The sequence below is a fragment of the Gopherus evgoodei genome, chromosome 1 (assembly GCF_007399415.2).
Source record: "Gopherus evgoodei ecotype Sinaloan lineage chromosome 1, rGopEvg1_v1.p, whole genome shotgun sequence".
NCBI classification, from domain to species: Eukaryota; Metazoa; Chordata; order Testudines; family Testudinidae; genus Gopherus; species Gopherus evgoodei.
The window spans coordinates 98576252-98599606 of NC_044322.1; the positions used below are offsets into that span (position 1 = coordinate 98576252).

At 41.5% G+C, this 23355-nt stretch overlaps 1 protein-coding gene across 1 annotated transcript in view; it reads left to right on the forward strand.

Annotated features, from left to right (window-relative positions):
* The window catches only part of CLYBL (citrate lyase beta like), a 249200-nt gene that overhangs the window by 129237 nt on the left and 96608 nt on the right, over window positions 1-23355 (forward strand). Inside the window, exon 2 of the mRNA XM_030568032.1 lies at window positions 6076-6265. Coding sequence (XP_030423892.1) covers window positions 6076-6265 — 190 coding nt within the window. The remainder of the gene's footprint in view (window positions 1-6075; window positions 6266-23355) is intronic.

The window sequence follows — 23355 nt, forward strand, 5'->3', positions numbered from 1 at the left end:
CATGATTTCTAAATCTGGTCTGAAGGTCATGACAGTTTTTCCTTTCAGAAGCTATATCATTGTGTGTTGGACTCAGAGAATCAATGCTGAATAACATAAACAGTGTCTGCAGATTTAAAAGGGAGCTGGTTGGTCCTGTAGCTTTCAGTTTAATTACAGCTAGCAAGAAGTCTTGTGTAACATGTTTGCCAGGTGATACATCTCATCTTGGTGTGCTCTGGGATTATGGTTTTATTCACATCTATCAAATTACTCTAGGTTAGAGTGGACAATTAGTAATAGTCATCAAGGATGCTTCAGAGGCTACTTGTCTGTACCATTAGAGTTAGCTATTAAGGGACTGAGTTCTTTGACTTCTTTGTGTCTTTGAGAGCTACAGGTGGAAGCCATCAGAGAAAGAGAATAGAAACTAATTGCTTTGTTGCCTCATATATTTAGTGAAGGACTGCAGACTTCTTCACTGACCTCTGTGTCACACTGGAAAACACTCTTTCCAATCTTCATTTAAAATAAACTTCTCTTCCTCCTCCTCTCCCCTCCCAAATGTAATGCACAAAAGTGGGATTGAATTAAGTTAACTACCAGCCACACTAGTTGTCACAATTTCTGTTGTTATTAGCACTTCACCATAAGACAAGGAACATAAGCTGTTAAACAAACAAAAAAAAATGGCAGAGTATGAATCTCAGTAGTATGTCTCCTAGGTCCCGAGTGTCAAGGTCCCTACTGCATGTTTCTTGAAGCTGTTGCAGTCATAGATGAAGAATACTTATTAATAAGGATAGCTCCGGCACTTCTAATAAATAATGCATAATTTTTATTTAACAGCAAAACTGCCCTGTTGATTAGGCCCCATTTAGTATTACCAATCATATTACAAACAATGGAACAGCAGCACTTTCTTCCATGCTAACAAAGTGGGTCCACCAAGGACAGTTGCATAACTGGCAAGGGAGGTCATGGTATAGTTGTAATTTTCAAGTAGGTCCATAGAGTTAAAACCCCAGCAGATCTTTCTTAATACTTTTTTTTTATTAAATCTATTTTTAATTTTGAATATAACAACCTCAAGATGAAGAAATAAGTCCTTGACAGGGACTTAGTTAGTCATTGGAAGTATTGCATCTCTCTGCCATTGTCATAGTTGAAATTGATTGTATTCATTTTCAAACATTTGGAAGGTTTGGTCATGTATAATTTGAAGCAGACTCTTTCGGCACACTAGTGCTTTGGTGTGATCAGAAAGTAACAATGTGGAAGATATTAGATTAATGCTATATGTATCAATGACATTCATGTGTGAATTATGTATTCTGCGTTAAATGTGGATGACTTCACATTATTCCTATGTGCTGCATATGTGTATAATAATGTATACTTGTGTGATATGGTAGAAATGGCATGGGTTAATTATGGAGGTCATCCTAAAGAAGTGTTATTAGAGGGGGGAGGAATAGCTCAGTGGTTTGAGCATTGGCCTGCAAAACCCAGGCTTATGAGTTCAATCCTTGAGGGGGCCACTTAGGGATCTGGGGCAAAAATCTGTTAGGGACAGTACTTGGTCTTGCTGTGAAGGCAGGGGACTGGACTTGATGACCTTTCAAGGTATATCTCCATACTGAAAAAACAAAACAAAACTTTATTCCACATTAAGTCATGTATAGGCCACATATTTTACAACAGGGTTTCTCAAACTTTTTCAAAGCATGGACCACATTTTGCTAGAGATCCAATATGTCTCCTGGATGACTCCCTCTCATTCATCTTTCCTTCACTTCACAATTGCCTAACATCATTATGGAAACTACAGCAATTATTTACACAGAGGTGTAATAATTTTTATTCTGTCCTATTCAGGTTCTTATGCCATACCCATCACTATGGTATCTGAGAATCGTCTATTAGGTGACATGATTAGCATCTGTCACCTATAGTTTTCTGTCTCTGTCTCACTCTATTTACATTTTTTCTTTTACTTTTATTTCATAAATTCATAGATTCCAATGCCAGAAGTGGCCATTGTGATTATATTCCCTACCTCCAGTATAACACAGGCCATAGAACTTCCCCAAAATAATTCCAAGAGCATATATTTTAGAAAAACATCCAATCTTGACTTTAAAATCCACCATGATCCTTTGTAATTGTTCCAGTGGTTAATTACTCTCACTATTTTTTCATCTGATACAGAACAGAAATATTCATTGAGTATGTATGGAATGCCATGCAGGAAAACATTATCATATTTTAGCTGTATTTGAATAGTTTAACAGCTAAAAACAGGCAGTGACAGATGACATTATTTTTTCTTTCAGAGTCCTAGGGTATGGCTACACTCGAAACTTCAAAGTGCTGCCGCGGGAGCGCTTTGAAGTGTGGTCGCAGCGCCAGCACTGGGGCTCTCCCAGCGCTGCGCGTACTCCACCTCCTCATGGGGATTAGCTTGCAGTGCTGGGAGCCCTGCTCCCAGCGCTGGGGCACTGTTTACACTGGTGCTTTGCAGCGCTGTATCTTGCAGCACTCGGGGTGTGTTTTTTCACACTCCTGAGCGAGAAAGTTGCACCGCTGTAAAGCGCCAGTGTAGCCAAGGCCCTAGTAGTAAGCATGAAGTTTCCCCTCTCCAAAATCTTATAACCAGAGCAAGACTAGAGAACTAATTATGCCTCATTATTCCTAGTTTTTTCTTTAAAAGAAAGAGTGAAGTGCTTACCCACCTCCATTGTAAATTATTTCATCTTAATAAAGCCATAATTTATAAAAGGCAACAACACAAACCCAAATATTCCTCAAGCTTGCAAACACAAATCGCATTGTAGATATAAGAAATCAGATATATAAAGTCAGCCACCTACCTGCCCGGTGCCCTTGGTAAAATGGAGCACTATTGCGGTGTTCCATTTACTGAGAAAGGCCCCAGCTCCAGAGGTTTCCTCTCTTCTAATGAAAACAGGAACATTTTATACAAGCAGTACCATTTCAAAAAAATAAGATCTGTTTGAAGCAGGGTTTAAACAAATACCTGCATTAGCTCTTTGATAGAGAGAACTGGAATGTTTGTTCTGATGAGTAAAGCCCTATTTACATAGGGTTGATACCATGTATAAACACAGTTTTTGTTAGCATTGTTCTCCTGACCAGTATGGACCTTTTGGGGGCTTTTTTGTCCGAGACAATTTTATTAAACCATGTGTGACACTACATGCATTACATGCATCCGACAAAGTGGATATTCACCCACGAAAGCTCATGCTCCAATACGTCTTAGTCTATAAGGTGCCACAGGACTCTTCGCTGCTTTTCCATGTGTGACAACGTTTCCTCCTCTACCTTGGTGGGTCCTGTGCTTGTTGGCGGATTTTGCTAGCCTCAGAGATCTTCCTGTGTTGGATCAGGAGTTTGGAGGTTTGGGGGAAACCTAGGCCCGCCCTCTACTCCGGGTTCCAGCCCAGGGCCCAGTGGATTGCAGCTGTCTATCTTGCCTCCTGTAACAGCTGCATGACAGCTACAACTCACTGGGCTAGTTCCCCATGGCCTCCTCCAAACACCTTCTTTATCCTCACCACAGGACCTTCCTCCTGGTGTCCGATAACACTTGTACTCTTCAGTCCTCCAACAGCACTCACTCTTAGCTCCTTGTGCCTCTTGCTCCCAGCTTCTCACACGCGCACAACAAACTGAAGCGAGCTTCCTTTAAACCCAGGTGCCCTAATTAGCCTGCCTTAATTGATTCTAGCAGCTTCATGATTGGCTGCAGGTGTTCTAATCAGCTTGTCTGTCTTAATTGTTCCCAGAAAGTTCCTGATTGTTCTGGAACCTTCCCTGTTACCTCACCCAGGGAAAGGGGACCTACTTAACCTGAGGCTAATATATCTGCCTTCTATCACTTTCCCGTAGCCATCTGGCCTGACCATGTTTTGGCTAATATAGTTGCAAGAAACTCAAAATTCTGGTCCACGATGATCAGGAATTCTTGTTACACCACCTGCAGAGTGGACTGCAGCTATTTATATTTATATTACGTAATATATAAATTTTTTTCTTTCAGTCTCTCTAAAATTTGTGTTTAAAGAGATAGTTGTGTGCTTATATTTTAGTTTTTTTAATTATAAGTGACTGGCAGCATTTCCAGTAATTAAGGTTTTCTAAAACTTTTCAGCATAAATCCCTGTTTTCACCCAACTGTAACTGTTGAGGCTGATTTTTTTTTTCCATGCAAGTGTCCTCCTCAGGTTAATTAATTTGGAAAGTTTTAGCTAAAATGGTTCAGCCATTTCTGAGAACGTTAAGGGGAAAATACGTTGTTTTGCCCATGTTAAAAAATGTGTGCAACCATTTCATTGAGAAGCTCTAGTGCTTCCATGTTTTGGAGCAGGGACCTGAAATTTGGCAGAGGAGTCACTCCAGTGCAGTGGTTCTTAAACTATGGGGAGGGCCTTCCAAGGGAGGCGTGGGAATGTGTCAAGGGAGGTGTGAGCTGTGTGTGTGTGGAGTGGGTTGTTTTTGTTTTTTTAAGATCTCTGGCTGTCAGCCCTGGGTAATTGAGGCTCATGCAGAAGGGCTGTGCACGCCCAGGAGGTGGGATAAAGGGGACAGCCAGAGCACTGCCACCTGGGCTCAGACTCCCCCCTCACCCCCAATTCCTCACTGGGAGGCAGCCTAGGCTCGGGCTGTCCTCTCTTTTCCCCCTCCCCTGAAGGCAGCGGGACTCTGGCTGTCAGCCCCGGGGTGGCAGCAGCAGTGCCAGTAGTAAGGTTGGCAATGGACACTAATTCTATTGTGAAAAGTGATGATGAATATCACTTTTCACATTGCCACCCTTTCTTCTGTGGTGCTGCTGGCACGGCACTGCCTTCAGAGCTCGGCACCCAGCCAGCAGCCACTGCTTTCTGCTCTGCCTTCAGAGCTGGATGGCGGTATATGTACTTGCGGGGGGTGGGCATAAATGATTACAGACACAAAGAAGTGGGGTCTAATCAAAGAAGTTTGAGAAACATTGCCTTAGTGTCATGGGTGTTCCTTGTGGTGTGCCTGTGAAAATCCACTCAAGTTTGCCAAGTCTTAAGCCTCTGAAAATTGCAGCTTGCACACACTCAGTAGATGTTTGTTGGAGGTTAGCAATGTTGTACTCTGTACATCTGCAGCGTGTGACAATGCTCCGCACAGATCTTATGTGCTAACTGGACTGAGCATTCTCCATCCTGAGCTGCAATGGCTAAGCAGGGATTTTCTGCAATTCCATCAGGGACCACAACTGGAAGCAGAGAGACTGTCTCTATTATTAACTGATTTGCTTACTGTTGTGCTCTCACTGCTGCCACTGCTGGCACCCAGGCAATATAGAGGAGAAGGAGGAATCCGCCTGATTCGTTGGAATAGGGGCAGGCTCAAGAGTGCATGCTGGGGAGGGGGGTAGGAATGGGGAGAACCAGGACAGACTAGGAGTGAGGAGCAGAGGGAGACAGGAATAGAAGGAGACAGTCTGGGTGGGGACTCACTAAAGCAATGCTTCTCAAAGTTGAGCCGCCGCTTGTTCAGGGAAAGCCCCTGGCAGTCCGGGCCGATTTGTTTACCTGACGCATCTGCAGGTTTGGCTGATCGCAGCTCCCACTGGCTACGGTTTGCCACTCCAGGCCAATGGGGGCTACGGGAAGCAGCGCAGGCCGAGGGATGTGCTGGCTGTCGCTTCCAGCAGCTCCCATTGGCCTGGAGTGGCCGAACCTGCGAACTCAGCAGGTAAACAAACCGGCCTGGACCGCTAGGGGCTTTCCCTGAACAAGCAGCGAACCGGCTTGAGAAGCGCTGCACTAAAGGATGGAGCAAAGGGGGCAGGCTGGAGTAACCTTATCTCTGGCATTTCCTAACTTTTGAGTGTTGGACTTTGCAGCCTTAATGTTCTTTCAACATAGTTTTTTTTAAATGTATTTCATTGTAAGATAGTTTTCTCGTGACTTAGATTCTGGTTTCAACAGTTGAGAGGTTGTACCTCAGTAGGAGTGTCCTCTTTTAAAAAAAACACACTAAAATATTGTTTAAAATTATAATCAGGAATATAACTTCAATTCCTTTTTTTTACAGGAAAAGCTCCTCACTGTCAGCTGGAGTTCCTAAACTTGATTATCATGCCAAGCCTTCCCACAAGTATGTACCTAGAAGAGCTGTGCTATATGTGCCTGCAGATGATGAAAGGAAGATACAAAAAATTCCATCTCTAAATGTAGACTGTGCTGTATTGGACTGTGAAGATGGTGTGGCTCTGAACAGAAAGGTAATTAATAAATTATTTGTTGGGTGCCATGCAGTCAATGCTGTACAGAACACATACAGGAAGACACCATCCCAGCTCTGGGGACTTTACATGCTGGAGACAAAGACGGTGGTTAAGACACACAAACCACTGCATGACCATGAGAGAGATTCCTCAGACAGTAGTGATGTATGCATTTATTGAGTGGCAAGCTAACACTGATGAGCTTTATGCAGGCTTTGAGAAAACCTGCTTGGTTACAGGGCACGTGGGAGTTTTTGGACAAGCATATGAGCAGCAGCTGCTGAAGATATAAGGAGCCAGGAATAAGTCCTGGCCATGAAAAACTGGAAGATACTAGATTTTCTGCAGAAAAGGAGGAAGCAAGAAAAAGCAAGGAGGCAGGTCAGAACCACTAAATATTTTGTTGAGGCAAAGAGTTTACAGATTGTGAGGAGCACATGTAGCTAATGTGTATGGGCTTGAGGTTAGAAGGTTTACTTCCTGGGGATGGGTAAATTTTTCAAGCTTTGGCTCCGTGGAAGAAGTGTAGTTTGAGGAGATATTTGAAAGAGGAAGAAGATAGATGGTTGTTGCACCAGTACCTGGAGGATATTCTAGACATATGAAGGCATCAAGATGAGAGCTGGAGAAGGATACAAACAAGTAGTAATGTGCTTACCAAAGTTCACTTTGTCAGTATGTGGTAGCATTTTAAGCGTTCCTCCTTGAAAGCAAAGATTGAATTTTAATATACTGTATGTTTCAGTGTGTCTGTAAAAGCTGACATAAATTCACATACATTTTTGTAGACAACTTTTGTAAGGATCTCAATTTTGTCATTTCCCTTTCAAAAAATCTTCCATACCTTGAACAAAGTATATCATTAACTGCCTCAAAATGAAGCGTATGTTAGGACAGGGACATTTAACTCCAACAGTACTATCTTCATATTTCTCAGTTTCCCTACCTCATTTTTACATATTCCACATTACAGCATGTCTCCATTAAGTGTTTCTGATTGTGGGCATGTTGTCTTGGAGTTAGGGAGGCTAGATTTGATTTCCCATATGATTTCAGAACCTATGAAGAGATCTCATTCTTTTTCTGTTCAGCAAGTTCATCCTTTCCATCTTGGACTCAGAATAACTAATATAATATCTTCTACTTAACCTTGAAGATGTTACAGGTCTATCAGAAACCATAATGGCTTTCTTGTGTTGTTAAAAGTCTGGTGCTGAAACATGAAATTAGTATTGCTAAATGCACCAGTACTTGAGAGATTCTTGCCAACCAGTGGTATTGCATATAAAAGTCTCATCTGGGAGAGATTATGAATCAATCTGTAGCAGCAGATTTAGATTGTCTCCAAATATGAAATAAACAACAATATAGATATCATGTTAAACAATCAGTTTTATATGCACTTTGATCATATAAAATAAAATACTAATGCCCGAAGCACCTATTTATTGTAGAGAATGCTAGTGAAACAAATAGGGTGCCCAGATGTCCTGATTTTATACGGACAGTCCCGATATTTGGGGCTTTTTTAATATGGGCTCCTATTACCACCCCCACCTCCGTCCCGATTTTTCACATTTGCTTTCTGGTCACCCTAGAAACAAAGTACTATCAGGATGGCAAAGATAGTAGTAATAATCTCTAAGGGTGAAATTCTGGCCCAGTTGAAATCAGTGAGAATTTTTCCACTAACTTTTTTGGAGGCCAAGATTTCACACTTAGTCTTTATCAGTTATGTAGAATTGATGGAAAATTCTGTAAGAAAAATTTGACAGCACAGATGATTTTGTAGCAAAATATTGTTCAAGGGAATCTGAAGATTTGGGTTCTCTGTCCAGCTTTGCCACAGACATCTGTTATGATCTTGAGCCTCAGTTTCCCTAGTTGTGAAACTGGGATTATAATTTCTTATTATTTCCATTAATTCATTACTGTTTGTGAAGAATTTTGAGATCTTTGGATGAAAGATAGTATAGAATATGCATTGTCAGTATAATATTCAGTGGCACACTGAAAACTGAACCATTATGGGTAGCATAAAATCAATTGAAAAACACCAGAACTGAATTTTGTATTGAATTTACTATTGAAATAAATAATACAAAAATTCATGTACTGATTTTATTATTTGTTTGTATACTTAATACAATAAAAACCTCTGTGTTTGAATTTTCTTGCAGCTGAATATCAGCGTTTTGCAGCAAGCAAGGAGCTTAGAGCAGTGGTCCTCAACACAGTGCCTGTGGGTGCAATGGCGCCCGCCGGGGCATCTATGTGCACCCACATATTGGCTGGTGGACAAGCATCTGCTGAAATGCCGCTGAAAAGCTGAAAAATGCGGCGACGCCTCTTGACGTTGCCGTTTCTCGGCAGTATTTCTGCGGATACTTGTCCGCTGGCCATGGTCTTCGGTGGCTCGTTGTCCAGCGCACACCCACAGAAAAGGTTGGGGACCACTGACTTAGAGCTTAGCTTTAGTAGTTAGGTGTGGTTTGCCACATACCTTAGGCCAAGCTTATATGAGCTTGACCCTCATCTTATCAAAGCTATTTTGTAATGTATGTGGTGTGTGTTGTGTCATGGAGTCACAGCCTGCCTGGAGTGAATCTTTTAGTGTGCTGGGGACCAGGGGACACACGGTCCCACACAGCAGGCCTCTGGCCTCCAAGACTCCAAAACCGGGCCACCAGTACCTGTGTCCCCTGTCTCTCTCCGTGGTCCCTGCAGCAAATTCAGCCAAGCTAAACTCCTGCAGGTGCATCTAAAGAAGTGAGGTTTTTCACCCATGGATGCTTATGCCCAAATAAATCTGTTAGTTTTTAAGGTGCCACTGGACTCCTTGTTGTTTTTTGTGGATACAGACTAACATGGCTACCGCCTAATACTTGACACCATGCAAGTCACTGCCAGTGATTTCTGGTGCTGTCTAAGCCTTCCTGTTGCCAATTGTTGTTCTTTCATATCAGAAACAGTTGCAGCAAGCAGTTCATGAGGAGAAAGCATCCTCAAAATATAAGAAAAAATTAAAGAAATGCCTGAAAAGCAAAGCACATAATGTCCTGAACTCAGCATAGGGGAGCAGACAGGCCTGGTGGGCAAATATCAAGCCGCCTCATCTGGGTTGGTTGTGTATGTATGGCTTAAAAAATTAGTGGGTCAAAGAATAAGAATGTCATTCCAATACTTTCTTCTAATGTAAGCTGCCAGTTGCTTCAGACTTTCCCTGTCACAAAGTTTTAGTCATGCTAAACTTTGTCTAACATCCCGCTGGACTTCATGTCCCAGAAGAGCTCCATAGAACATCGATAGGGGAGCTTCCATGATGGTCTTTCAACTCCTTCACAGTGTGGCCGGTTTGTGAAGGTCAGTGAATTATCCAAGGGAGAAAATTAGCCTTCAGGTGGGAGTGAAGGAAAATGAAAACTGTCACATGATTTTGTGTTCTCCTGAGCTACTAGTTAACTGAAGGCAGGAATTCTTCCCCACTATTCTAGAAATAAAGTCCAGTTTGAGATGCTATGAAGTTTGAAGCCCATGAGTCAGGTTTACTAGACAATATTGTTCTGGGTTAAAATTGCTTTATCTAATCCTAAAAAATCCCCTGAAAGTTTAGAAATAGACCAGATTTGTTGTGTAGTATTTGTGTTGCTGTACCTTTCAGTTTAAAGGCGACTTGCAAAGGAGAAAAATGAAAATGGGCTTATCCTTTTTTTGCTTCTCTTTGATGCATCAAGAAGGCTTGGACGTTTTGTTTTATTTTGTTTTTTTTTACAAAAGAGGATTTTTGGGCTTTTACACTGCATGTTTTTTACATTAGAATTTCGCATCTTGTCAAGTCTCAATGTCTAGATAATCCATGCTATTGTTGTGTTTGAAGTGGCAAAATATCCCATAGATTCAGGATAAAAAAATCTCCTATACAGGGCAGACCCAAAAAAGCCCATGTGAATAATCCTAGTACCTCAGGTGAGCACCCTGGAGCTGGTGGGGTGTTCACCTCTACCATAGACAGAGAGAGAGAGAGAGAGAGAGAGAGAGAGAGAGCTTGGCTTACGTTAGAAGTCTAGTTGCAGGTAAATGTCATAGAAGGAATCTTAGTAAGAAACACTGTGCAGAAATGTAACTGTATAGTAAGAGAGCAGGTAGCCTTCATTGGCTTGGACAATTCCTTTGTCGTTGCCTTTCCAAGAAGAGATAAGTCAAATCTGAGGCCCTCTCAAAAGGAATGAAAGTTCTGTTTCTGCTTACTTGGGGAGATGATAATCTAGAGACTGAAAAGATCTCATGGTTAAGAAACAAGAATTGGGAATAAGTGTACCTGGGTTCTATTTCCATCGTGGTTACAGCCTCACTGTGTTTACTTTTAGGAGGTGATTAAAATCTCAGGGTGAAATCCTGACCCCATTGAGGTCAATGGCAAAACTCCTATTGACTTCATTGGGATCAAGATTTCACCCTTAGTAATTTGTGCGGCAAACTGTTATCTTCTACTGTCGTGTTACTCTGATCTATGGACCTTGTTCTTTGTGAAGGTATACCTTTCATTCAGTACCCTTGCTGCACCAATTACAGTACTCAGGAACGTGGGAAAGAGCAGACCCTCACTAGTAAACGCACAGTAATTGTTATGGAATTGAATCAGGCCAGTGCTCCATCAAATACCTCATCTGGTAACTGACCTTGGCAAAAAGCTTGAAAGAAAGGTGCAATTTAAGTCATGGAAATTTATTATTTTTTAAATCCTCTGACCATGAAATTGACCTAAATGGATTGTGAATTTGGTAGGGCCCTAATTATAGTCCTGTCATTTTGAAATAAATCCTGGCCGAGATAATGGAGCAGCTGATATGAGACTCAGTTAATAAAGAATTAAAGGAGGGTTATACAGTATAATTAATGTGAATCAACATGGTTCTATGAAAAATAGATCTTATCAAACTAACCTGATAACTTTTAAAATCAGATTGTAAAGTTGATTGATGAAGGTAATAAGATTGATTTAATATACTTAGATTTTGGTAAGGTATTTGACTTGGTACCGCAGGACAGTTGACTTTAAAAAAACCTAGAACAACCTAAAAGTGGATATTTCACACTCATGAGCGGTGTAGCTGGGTTGACTACACTTTTTAGTGTAGACCTGACCTTAGTGGGTTATGGATTGTTGTAATGAGACATAAAACCAGTCTGTGATTTTTGGTGTCTAGCAGAATTATGAATTTAAGTTCCCAGGCTCATCTTTTGAAGGTGTTGTGCAGGTTTTCTTTAGGGATGAGGACTGAAAAGTCAGATATGGAGTGATCATTTTGTGAAGAGCATTTGCCCATTGGTGATATGGTGATTTTGTCTTTTATCATTTTTTCATGCGAAAGTGTAGTGATTGTCTAATTTCACCCACATAGTTGTTGTTGTGGCATTTAATATACTGGATGAGGAACACCATACGTTGTGCTAGGTATGTGTAGAACCTATGGATCTTGAATGGTGTGTTGTGGGTTGTATTGATTATTGTACCAGTGGACATATGGCTTCAGGTTTTGCATCTGTTGTTCTGGTGGGGTCTGGTACTGCTATGAGTTGGTGTCCTGGTCTGTGGGGAGCTTGTTTCTGCTGATGATCTTGGCAAAGTTGGGGGGGGGGAGGAGGGAGGGTTTGAAGACAAGAACAGGGGAAAGATTTATTTCAGGATGTGGTCCTCATGAAGTATGGATTGTAATTGTTCCATATGGGTTCGAGTATCAGATGATAGGTGACATCTAGGGGTGTGCAGTCGTTTGTTCTTTTTTGTTTTTTTCTGTACTGAAGCAGGTTCTCTCAGAGAAAAGTAACTTGCTTTGAACAACTGGCAGAAAATCTATACCAGGGAAAACTTCCATATTTGTGTTTGGTAGAGAAGCTGTAATTTTTGTATGTCTCCAGAGTCATACATCTAATTAGGACAACACCAGACCTTATACTCTTATCAGTTTTGTTGAGTTTTTTCAGTTTTTTTTAAAAACAAATGTTGCATTTAACTGCAGCCCAACAGACACTGCCTTGAAGGGGCTTTTCATTTCGAACCATCCAGTTGCTCACTTATTGTACCAGATATACCCCATATATGTGTATAAAAATATAGTGGGATCTTGCCTGATGAAGTCAATGTTTTCTGACCTGGTTGTCTTTATTCTGTTGCATGCATAATTTTTCTGCGTCTGCAATTGATTACATACTGAAAGATTCTTCCTCCAATCGTAGAGAGAGGAAATTAAGATCTCAGTCCAATACTTTCCATTCCATCCTAGGAAAAAGACAGAGACCTCACTGTTATTTCCCTTGGGGATTCAGGCTGCCACTCTTACTTGACTGTTTTCTATACTACTGTATATCTTCTTTACTAGGATCCTATCTTTAGTATATCAATTCTTTAGAGCAGCAGAGCAGTTGTGCATAAGGTCAGCATAAAGAGAACCTGATTAGAGACCTTACTTTGGTACTAATGCTTTACTGGCACCTCTTTTTGTGCTCTTGAGAAAAATCTCAGAACATTTTGTCACCTTCAGACTGTTTTTACTAGGGGCCCTGTATTCATCCAGGTCAGTGGGTGTGTTGCAGGCCTTGCTATATAGATACTTTTACTTAGTAACATTATTTAGTATTCCTATATGTCTATCAAAGTGATACGACACTTTCTGTCAAAGGTGATCTTTGAGGTTCATCTCAGTCAAGCTTAGAGTTTATCAAAACTTGGAATTTTGGTTCTATTGGAAATTCCAACATTTCAAAATTTGCTTTCACTCTGAATTGGAACAAAATCAAAAAATGTTGAAAGTTCTTATTAAAACTTTTTGAAATTCTTTTGTTTCAGGTCAGTCAAAATGTTCCATTTCAATAATATCAAAATGTTTTTCCTATGTAAACTTTCAAAAGTTTATAATTATACATTTTTGGAAAATAATTTCAAAATGAAAAATTGAAACATTCCATTCCAAAAATGTTAAAAATAGAAAATTTCAACATTATCAACATGCTTCACTTGACTTGTTTTTTAAACAAAATGTTGTTGAAATCTGTTCATTCTCACAGAAAGTTTCAATTTTGACAAAACAACTTTTTCCAATATAGAAACGTTTTGTCAGAAAATTTTCAGCTAGCTGTAGTCAAGATGAGGTTCTTTTGGGTGAAACCCTGGCCCCATTAAAGTCTATGGCAAAACTTCCATTAACTTCAACGGGGCCAGGATTTTATACACACGTGCTCTCACTCACTTGCTCTCTCCCTTGCTCCAAGAAATAATGAAATAAAGGTTAACCATCTATCTTTTTTGTCAAGAGGGCTGTGCAGATATATCTCCAAAATACTGGCCAGAGTGTGAAAGCTGGGGGGAGGGCAAATTCACAGCTCGGCTGTTCTAAAGTCCAGAAAATCAAATCGATTACAAGAGTGGTGAATGAAAAATGTACTTAGCTGTGGGGGCATTGTACTTGAGTAATGGCTGACCTTGTAGACAGAGGGAATGAATGGCTTTTGGCCATGGCTGAGAGCCAGCTATGGAGTGTGTTTCCTCTTGCCTTTGTTAGACATTGCAAATTGGATGGAGTAGTATCTGTAGTTATGGCACCTGAGACTGCTAAGCAAATACAACTAGTTGCCAGCACAGTAGAAGCACATAATTAAAACTGGAAAGTTTTCACCTACTCAAAGGATGAAGCCATAGCCCATAGTCTGGGATGGCGTACAAGTATACTGAGAAACTAAGGGTATGCCTGCACTGCAATTAAACACCCGTGGCTGGTTTGCATCAGCTGACTCGGACTCACAGGGCTTGGGCTGTGGGGCTGTAAAACTCTGGTGAGCTTGGGCTAGACCCTGAGCTCTGGGACCATCCCCACTTGTGAAGTGTCAGAGCCCAAACATCTACACCACAATTTTACAGGCCCATAGCACAAGCCCTGTGAGCCCAAGTCAGCTGACTTGGGCTAGCCACAGGCATTTAATTGCAGTGTAGACATAACCTAAATAATCAGGTAGGTACCCTACAAAATAGTGTTTTAAGATGTTTATGAAAGGATCAACTTACTTGGTTTATCATTGGGCAAGTCCACAGCCTAACTTTCCCTTTTTTGGACTCCCAAATAATGGCACACAGACTCAAGTCATTCATATACATCCCTGACTTGGGATTCTGGTTTATTAAGCTGACAACTCAATATCAATTCAAATCAAGCCCATCTTTCCCAGACTCTTCAGAGATTGTTCAGCTACTTGCTAGGCTCCTTTCCAAACTTAAGGTCCTACTGCCTGACTTTTCCTAATGCTTCTTCCTGTTACGGCTTTTGACACATCCATCATAGCAGATGACAGTCTTTCTTTGATGATACAGTTCCATTAACCCCTTGCTGCACTTAGTAGTTCCTTCCTATCTGGATGGCAGGCAGAGTCCCTCCTTGGTTCTCTCTGGGTATATCTACACTTTGAGCTGGGGGTGTGATCCCCAGGTTCAGGAGACATACTCGTGCTAGCTAGTACTTACCAGACTGAGACCATAGGCATGTATTTGGGACGGATAGTCCCTCCTGCTGTTTGTGCTGCCATGACTATCCTTTATTTTCAGCAGCTAGCATGAGCATGTCTCCTTAAACTGGGATTTACAGTCCTAGCTCAAAGTGTAGATATACCCTCTGACTCTGGGTCCCCAGCAGGAGGTCTCTCCTCCTCTGACTGAGGAGGCACTGACAGTTAGCTACTGTCATGTAATTCGTGGTCACCTGACCCAGCTGCCAGCCCAAACTTCGACACAGGGTGCTGGGCCATGCCGATGTGCCCCAGGATCAGTGCCCTGTTACAATGCTGAACACTGTTAAATAAAGGCTTTCCCCTTAATATCTTTTTGGTGAGATGTAAAATTGAGCCCCTGACTACTTTATAGTTGCCAGTGCACTTTCTGAAATAATATAGGTGCTAATCCTAATTGCTTTACTAAATTCCAGCTCAGGTAGGTAAATTCGGCCTGGCCAAAGTCAAGCATTATTTTGCACTTCCTCTCCTGAAAGCTGTTATGTAGAAAGTTGTATTGCTGCTGATTTTCATTTCACAGGTGACAAGCAATCCCCTTTGAGCTTGCAGGCATTTGGGAAAATGCTTCGGGATCCTTTGGGGTGAACAGCCCTCTGTTAATAAGTTTTATTGTTGTCGCTGTCTAACCAGAGACCATTTAACCAATAAAATGTACTAGCATTCAGAGTTACACTTTAAAAACAACTGGGGGCTGGACTGAGCCTCAAGTCTCCTCCCTGAGCACAGGGCAGTGCATGACTGTGCTGCCCCAAAAAGAGGCCCGGTCCCTTCTTGCTCAGGTATTAGATTATTTTACCTATTTTTAGGGTACAGTTACTGCTTCACCTTGCACCTGGGCATCTATGCTGGCTAGAGTGTGAAGGCTGGGGGGAAGGCAAATCCTTTGCACATGGAAGGGGAGTCATTGCTGTGCTGTGTCCTGAAAAAAAAATCAATTAGTTCTTTTGAATTGTCTGCTTAAAAAATAGGATTAAAACCCCCACCATTTCTCTAACTGTACCATTATGAATAGCACATACGGACGAGATGACTCTGGGTTCATTACAGTTAAGAGCAGATCACCCACATACATGCTGATTTGACAGTGATTTCACCACCCGGGAATGCCTTCTACATCACTCTCATGATCTGATCATGGGGTCAGAACAAACAGCACACTGGAAAGAGAGCAACCTTGCATTGCACTTTTGCCTAATCTGAGGCCCTCTGACTTTTTCATTTCTTATCACTGATGAAAAGAGGCTCTTGTTTGTAGAGTAGTACTATGACTAAATGTGGTATAGGAGATGAATTCATAAAATGGGTCAATGTGGCGTATGAAAAAATCCCAGACTAGTTTATTAAAGGCTTTTGCAACATCACAGAAAAAACTGCAGTGGGTTTCCATAAATCTCTGGCTACATCAATTACAATCAACAGTTTTTCTGTTTTATGTATGATACTCTGTTTTTAATAAAGCCGGCTTAGTCAGTATTTATCAAGGTGGCAGGCATTTCTCTAGGCTCATAGTGAGAATTTTAGCTAGCGCTTTACAGTCACAGTTATGAGAGACGTTGATAACTAGAGTGTTTTACAAGGTCTTTGCTTTATTTATAATAAATTAGTGCAGTAGCTAATTGCATTTCTCCTACAGGGAAAAAGCTTGCTGACAAGTGTATAAGCAAATGATTAAATCTACACAGGCGCATAGTGGGTTACTTCTCTTCAAAAGATGTGCAAAATTAGAATGGGAATGCTGCTTTCCCAGGTGTCTTGCCATTATTAAAAGACTCAATAGCCTGGGAAATTTCTTCACTAGGAATTGGAGAATCTAAGACTCCCTCTAGTTTAGTGTAGGGAGGCTGAACTGTACAGAAAAACTCTGCAAGATCTTTTAGATCTTTGAAGAGTTCTGGTGAATATAGATTTTTTTTTTATAAAAGTTGTGAAGTGTTTTCATTCCCTTGTTAATCCCACTATGGTCCTAGAAAATTCACCACTCCTGAATGGTAATAGTGGCAATCAACGTTTTTGTTCATATTGTTTTACAGTACAAGCCAATTATCTCCTTCATCTGATGAGTCATAGTATCTGTAAGGTCACAATATTCAGCTATTTTCTTCTTCTTGGGCTCAATAAAACTGGTCTTTTAGCACAGAGACTTTGAAGTGCCAGTTATTGCTTTTCCTGCAATTCAGATATATCCAATTAAGTTTGACTTGGCCATGATCTGATGTAACTCACTGACAGAATGGTGTCTAGAAACATAGGGAAAAATACCTTGGCTCAAAATTAACAAAAATTTCATGCTGGAATATATTAATGGACCTGAGAAATCATTTATTTTGTTTGTTTTTAACTTAGCTAATGTTCATACAGCACTTTAAATATTCCGAGTACTGGCTAAGTCCCTGACCTGGCAATTGACTGCGTAAGCGTGCAGTGGTGCACCCAGTGCATTGCAGGGCTAAAGCATGAGTGTTGCTTTGTGTACAAGTGTTTATTTTTTTTTAAATGTATTAACTTTCTTAACATGTAGGACCTGACTTTCAGAGGTGCCGAGCACCTAGAATTCTCAAAATGAAGTCGAGGAATCGCGTGTAGGCAACACTTCTGAAAATCAGGCCCAAACAATATACCTGGTACGCACCTACAAATAAAAAACAATGGCTATACTACAGTGAGGTAAATACACTGAAGTACACTGTCAAAACTATAATGAACAATATAATATATTTACTGGTTAAGTCCTGGATCCAGCAATTGGTTCAGTACAGGTGAACCCTTGTGCCCACATAGATCCAGTTGCAGAATCTAGTGTTGGATTAACATTCAGTGTAACTGGAGAGTGGAGATTTTATGCCTCTGGGTTGCAAAGGTAGAAAGTTTTCAACATTTTGGTCAGTTATTGGCCTCAATCCTGTTCTGGACATTTGTGGTGCTCAAGCAGCTGAAAGCAGCCTGAGAGATGCCCTAAAGGGAGAGCAGGGCTTCCCCCAGTGTATGGGAATATTGGGTAGCATAAAGACAGCATAGCTGGCTGTTGGTGTTACTTATTCTTTATATTGCAGTAGTATCTAGGAGCCCTAGTCATGGAATGGGACCCCATTGTGCTAAGTGCTGTGTAAACACAGAACAAAAAACGGTCCCTGTCCCAAATAGCTTAAATCTACATTCTCACTATCCCCCCCCTGCATAGAGGGCATATAGAGGTGGGTCAGGCATGAAAGGACAGGGCTAGAGTACACAGCACTCTGACCAGTTCATGGCCACTGCAATGGGACCACTGAAGAGGATGAAACTGCTCTTTTGGCTGTTTCAGCCCCTGATGGCTCCAGGATCAGGGAGGGTAGAAACGTGACTTAGAACCACTTTCCCTCCCCTCTACTGAGCTGCACTGAGCCTGAGCTCAGCACAGTTGAAGATTAGGCTCACTGAGTATGTTTAAGACTTGCTGGAGAGTTTTGATTTATTTAATCCAGATGTTTGAATATTAAATAATTTAGAAGAAGTTATATTACATCCTTATCATAGAAAATGGATGAGAGTAACATTATTAGTAGCAAGAACATGTATAGTGGGATACTGGATGAGAAATCTGTGCCTTTGATGTCAGAATGGATTGAAGTGGCTACAAGGATAGAACACCATCACTGTATACTGGGATTATGGAGCGGAGGGGCTATGGTTTGAGGGGATAGGGTTCATAGAGTCATAGAAATGTGGGGCTGAAAGGGGACCTCAAAAGGTCTCCCTATGCTGAGGCAAGATTAAGTATATCAGACCATCCCTGACAGCTGTTTGTCTAACCTGTTTTTAAAACCTCCAGTACTTTAATATCCTTCTAGTTAGAGAGTTTTTTCCTAATATCTAACCTGAATCTCCCTTGCACAGACTAAACCAATTATTTCTTGTCCTACCCTCAGTGGACATGGAGAACAATTGATCACTGTCCTCTTTATAACAGTCCTTTTACATACTTCAAAACTGTTATCATGTCCCCTCGCCACTTTCTCTTCTCTAGACTAAACATGCTCAGTGCTTTCAACCTTTCCTCAGAGCTCATGTTTTCTAAACTTACCATTTTTGTTCTTTGATGCTGTGGTAGTTGGCAAGGGGAGACAAAGTTCTAATACGTTTAAGGAAATGGTGTAAACCAGGAACAAGATGGTTAATTTCTGTTCCTTTGGTTTCACATTCCTCAAGTGGTGTCAGGATTCTCAGCATGCAGTTCATGATGATTAACATTTAGTTAGTGGGAAATAAATCATCAGCCATCTATGATTTAATAAAAGATGAGACCCTCAACTTTGTACGTATTACAGAAATCTGGTTGGATGCTGCTGCTTGCATTATTTTTGGCACAGTTCTCACTAGTTGGGTATTTGGTACATCATGAACCGAGTGTGGGCGTGCTGATTTCATCCATACTAAAATGTATGAGGTCTCTCTCTCCAATATTGGATCTGATAGTGTGTCCATAAAGAAGAGAGTAAGATGGGACTGTTTTCATTATACCACTTGCCCTGCTGCATTTTCAAGTCCCTTCATGAACTGACTAAATTCTTCATTACCATGGTATTGGAAACACAAAGGTTAATTGTTCTCAGTGATTTTAAGTTGCGTGTAGATGATGAATCTTCTGAGTCATCTTAGGATCTCCTGGCTACTATGACAACTTTGGGCCTATCCTAGGTAGTTATTGGCTCAAGTCATGCAGCCAGCTATCCTATGGACTTGGTTTTAGGTGAGGATTGGAGGTTAGGCAACTGGATCTTAAACTTGTGTCATAGACTGGTCATTATCTTCTTCATTTTGAGGTTGGAACTGTTCTCTCCTGTTGAGGTTTGGGACCTCTTTTGATCGTCCACCCTAGTAGATTAATGGAACCAGTGTCAGGGATCAGGGCTTGCAGCAGAGTCAGTCTCCTGGCAACCCAACAAGCACAGCTGGCCGACAGGAGGCTACATGATTGACTGCACCACCTGACTGGTCGAGAAGGGCAGGTTGGCTGGCTTTTAAACCCAGCAGCAGCTCCGTGGCCACTCAATATGTTCACACCTAGAGCTGCAATCCTTTCTGTGACTGATGCTCCTCACTTTTCTCCTGGCTTGCTCTAGCTGTGCTCCTAGGCTTGTTCCTGCCTTGTTCCCCCCACCTTGCTCCTTCTCAGTCCCTGCTACCTCACCTTGCTACTGGTTCTGGCTTCCTCACTATGACCTTGGTTCTTGGCTCTAGGTCTGACCCTTGCATGTCTACTGGTTCCTGATCCTAGCTCCGACCCTTGGCTTGCCTATTAGTTTGTACTTCCAGGTCTGATTCCTGGCATGGTTACTGGTTCCTAACTCCAGCCCTGACTATACCCAGCTCTTTCTCTGCCCACTAGACATGACAGTCCACGGCTAGTCTCTAACAACCAAAGAGTTCCGGAGAGCTCTGAGGGAGAATCTTCTTCCACTGACCGATCACTGCTTTGATGGTATGGTAGGACGTGTCCTCCACCATTGATGAGGTGGCCTGTAAGCACCTTCTTCATCAGCTTCATTCTCACAGGTCACCCTGGTTTATGGATGATCTGCAACAAATGAAATGAGATGGAAGACTGTTAGACTCTTGAACTTGCTGCCCTCTTGGTCCAAATAGCCAGAATTTAGTGTTCAGCATTCAGTAAATATCATATGTTCCATCAGGTGTTTTGGAAGAGCTGGAGGTGTGTTCCCAGAATAATGGTATGGGAAGGAGCTGTTTCACAGGCAGCTGGCTGGCAGAGTGCCTGTATGAATTATTTTAATGCCACTAGGGTTTTCTTGTATCACTAATTATCTGTTAGAGTGCCTAGAGCCTTGATTGGCATCTTTTATTATTTATATCTAAACAAATAAAAACCAAACAGTATAAATGCATGTTTCCTGTTAAAGTGTATTGTTTATCAATTGAGAAGATGTCCAGAGACATTTAAGGTATATACAAGTGTGATGGGTTCCCCCCGTGGTGCCACCTGGAACTGGGGTACCACTGAGCCCCCAACCCACCTGGGCTCCCTCTCACACTGTATTGCTGTGACAAGCTGCAAAACCCTCCAGCCTGCACTCTCACCAGACTTCATACAGGTAGGGCCACCCCCAGCTGCAATTACATGCAGGCTCTCTGTCCAGCCCCTGCAGTGAACCAACAATGGAAAAGCTATAGCTAAGGCAACTCCCAACTCCCCAGGCATACACCCACAATTATACTGTCTTGCCCTGCACAGGGACCTGTACAGCATAACCTCATAAATTTCATCCCCTCCCTCAATGTGGAGAGAAACATGCAACAGCCTTTGCCCATTGAGCTAAGATTCCCATATGCTTCATTCCAACTCACTGGTTTAGATAAAGCAAAAACAAGCTTAACTACAAAAGATAGATTATAAGTGCTAGCAAACAGATCAAAGCAGATTACCTAGCAAATAAACAAAAAACACAAACTAAGCTTAATATACTAAATAGATTGGATATGAATTAGCAGATTCTCACGCTAAGAGATGATGCAAGCAGGCTGAAGATTCTTAAGGGACAAGCTGCACTTGCTTTACAGTTTGGAATCCCCAGGTGTTTCATTCACAGGCTAGAAATCCCTTTAGCCTCAGTCCAGCACTTCCCCCAGTTCAGTCTTTGTTCCTGAGGGGTTTTGAGAAGTCTTCTTGTGTGGGGAGTGAGGAACCCAAGATGATATCACTCCCTGCCTTATATAGCTTTTGAATATGGTGGGAACTCTTGTTTCAAAGCATGGTTCCCAGACCAGTCTGTAGAAAATATTAGGAATGGCAATATACAAAAACCTCTGGGAGAACACTTCAACCTCCCTGGCCACACTATAGCAGACCTTAAGATGGCCATCCTGCAGCAAAAAAATTTCAGGACCAGACTTCAAAGAGAAACTGCTGAGCTTCAGTTCATCTGCAAATTTGACACCATCAGCTCAGGATTAAACAAAGACTATGAATGGCTTGCCGATTACAAAACCAGGTTCTCCTCCCTTGGTTTTCACACCTCAGCTGCTAGAACAGAGCCTCATCCTCCCTGACTGAACTACCTCATTATCTCTAGCTTGCCTGCATATATATACACCTGCCCCTGGAAATTTCCACCACATGCATCTGACGAATTGGGTATTCACCCATGAAAGCTCATGCTCCAAAACGTCTGTTAGTCTATAAGGTGCCACAGGATTCTTTGCTGCTTTTATAGAAAAATACTGACGTCCTAAGATGAAGTCCAGCATCATGTGGTCTGATCACATGTCCTTGTAGAGTCATAGCAGCCATTCCTCACAGGCTGTTTGGAGTGTTCTCAGGAAGGCTCATCACCACGTGGGAGATAAGCTTCTCCTAAGGCCTATTGTTTTTTCCTAATGGCCCATGTCCTTGAATAGAACCTTCCCCACCCACCTATCTAGACTGAAAGCATCTTGTGTAGTGGGCATTACCCAGGTGTAACTACAATTGAAATACAGATACATAATCAATATTCATAACTTCAGATATAAAAATGATATATACATACAAATAGGATATTCAGCAAATCATAACTTTTCCAATGACACCTCACGTGACTTATCTTGCATAAAATACATCATAATTATGTCATAATCATATCATAATATCACTTTGAAGAATATGGGGTGCAGTGTCACAACAACTGTGATATATATGTTTTTATTGTTATGAATTATGAACTTTTAGCTTACTCATTAATAGGTATTAGTTAACGTTTGTACAGTGCTTCAGAAATGTAAAGCACAGTGAAGGTATAATTATTTTATCCAGTATAAATGTATAGTTTTGGCATAGCACTCTGCATGTGTCTATCTCTTCAAAATTGTTCCTGTTTGCTGAAGACATTTAGAACATATTCCAACATCCACTGAAAGTTTCTGAGTTTTTTCCATTGCTTCAATGGGAGTTGGAAGACCTCTATACAGATTTGTGTTTTGATTAGTCAACTGTGTTGGATTTCCCTAGCACAAATTTGTATATGAAATTAAAGGCTTCTTTCAGTGCTATATAACAGTCCACCAGAGATCACTTCTAAGCACAATAGCCCTCAACCTGCCGTCATTCAATTTGTGACTTCATCTTTCAGAATGTCTGACAAAAATATAGAGATTCAACCAGGGGCGGCTCCAGGCCCCAGCACACCAAGCGTGTGCTTGAGGCGGCAAGCCACGGGAGGCACTCTGCCGGTCGCCGCGAGAGCGGCAGGCAGGCTGCCTTCGGCACCTTGCCTGCAGAGGGTCCGCTTGTCCCACGGCTTCGAAGGCAGCCTACCCGCCGTGCTTGGGACGGCAAAATGCCTAGAGCCGCCCCTGGATTCAACAACAAAACTTGAAGAAAAGCATAAAATCCTCTATATATCCCTTTAACATAGGTAGTATTTCTGTAATCTTAGTTTCAAAAAGCAATATTTTTGATAGCAATAACTTACAGAGATAATAAAATAACTTAGCTATTTAGCTCTAAAATGAGTGACACAAAGCACCTTGTTATGAGGCACAGTTGGGAGTTTGCATGT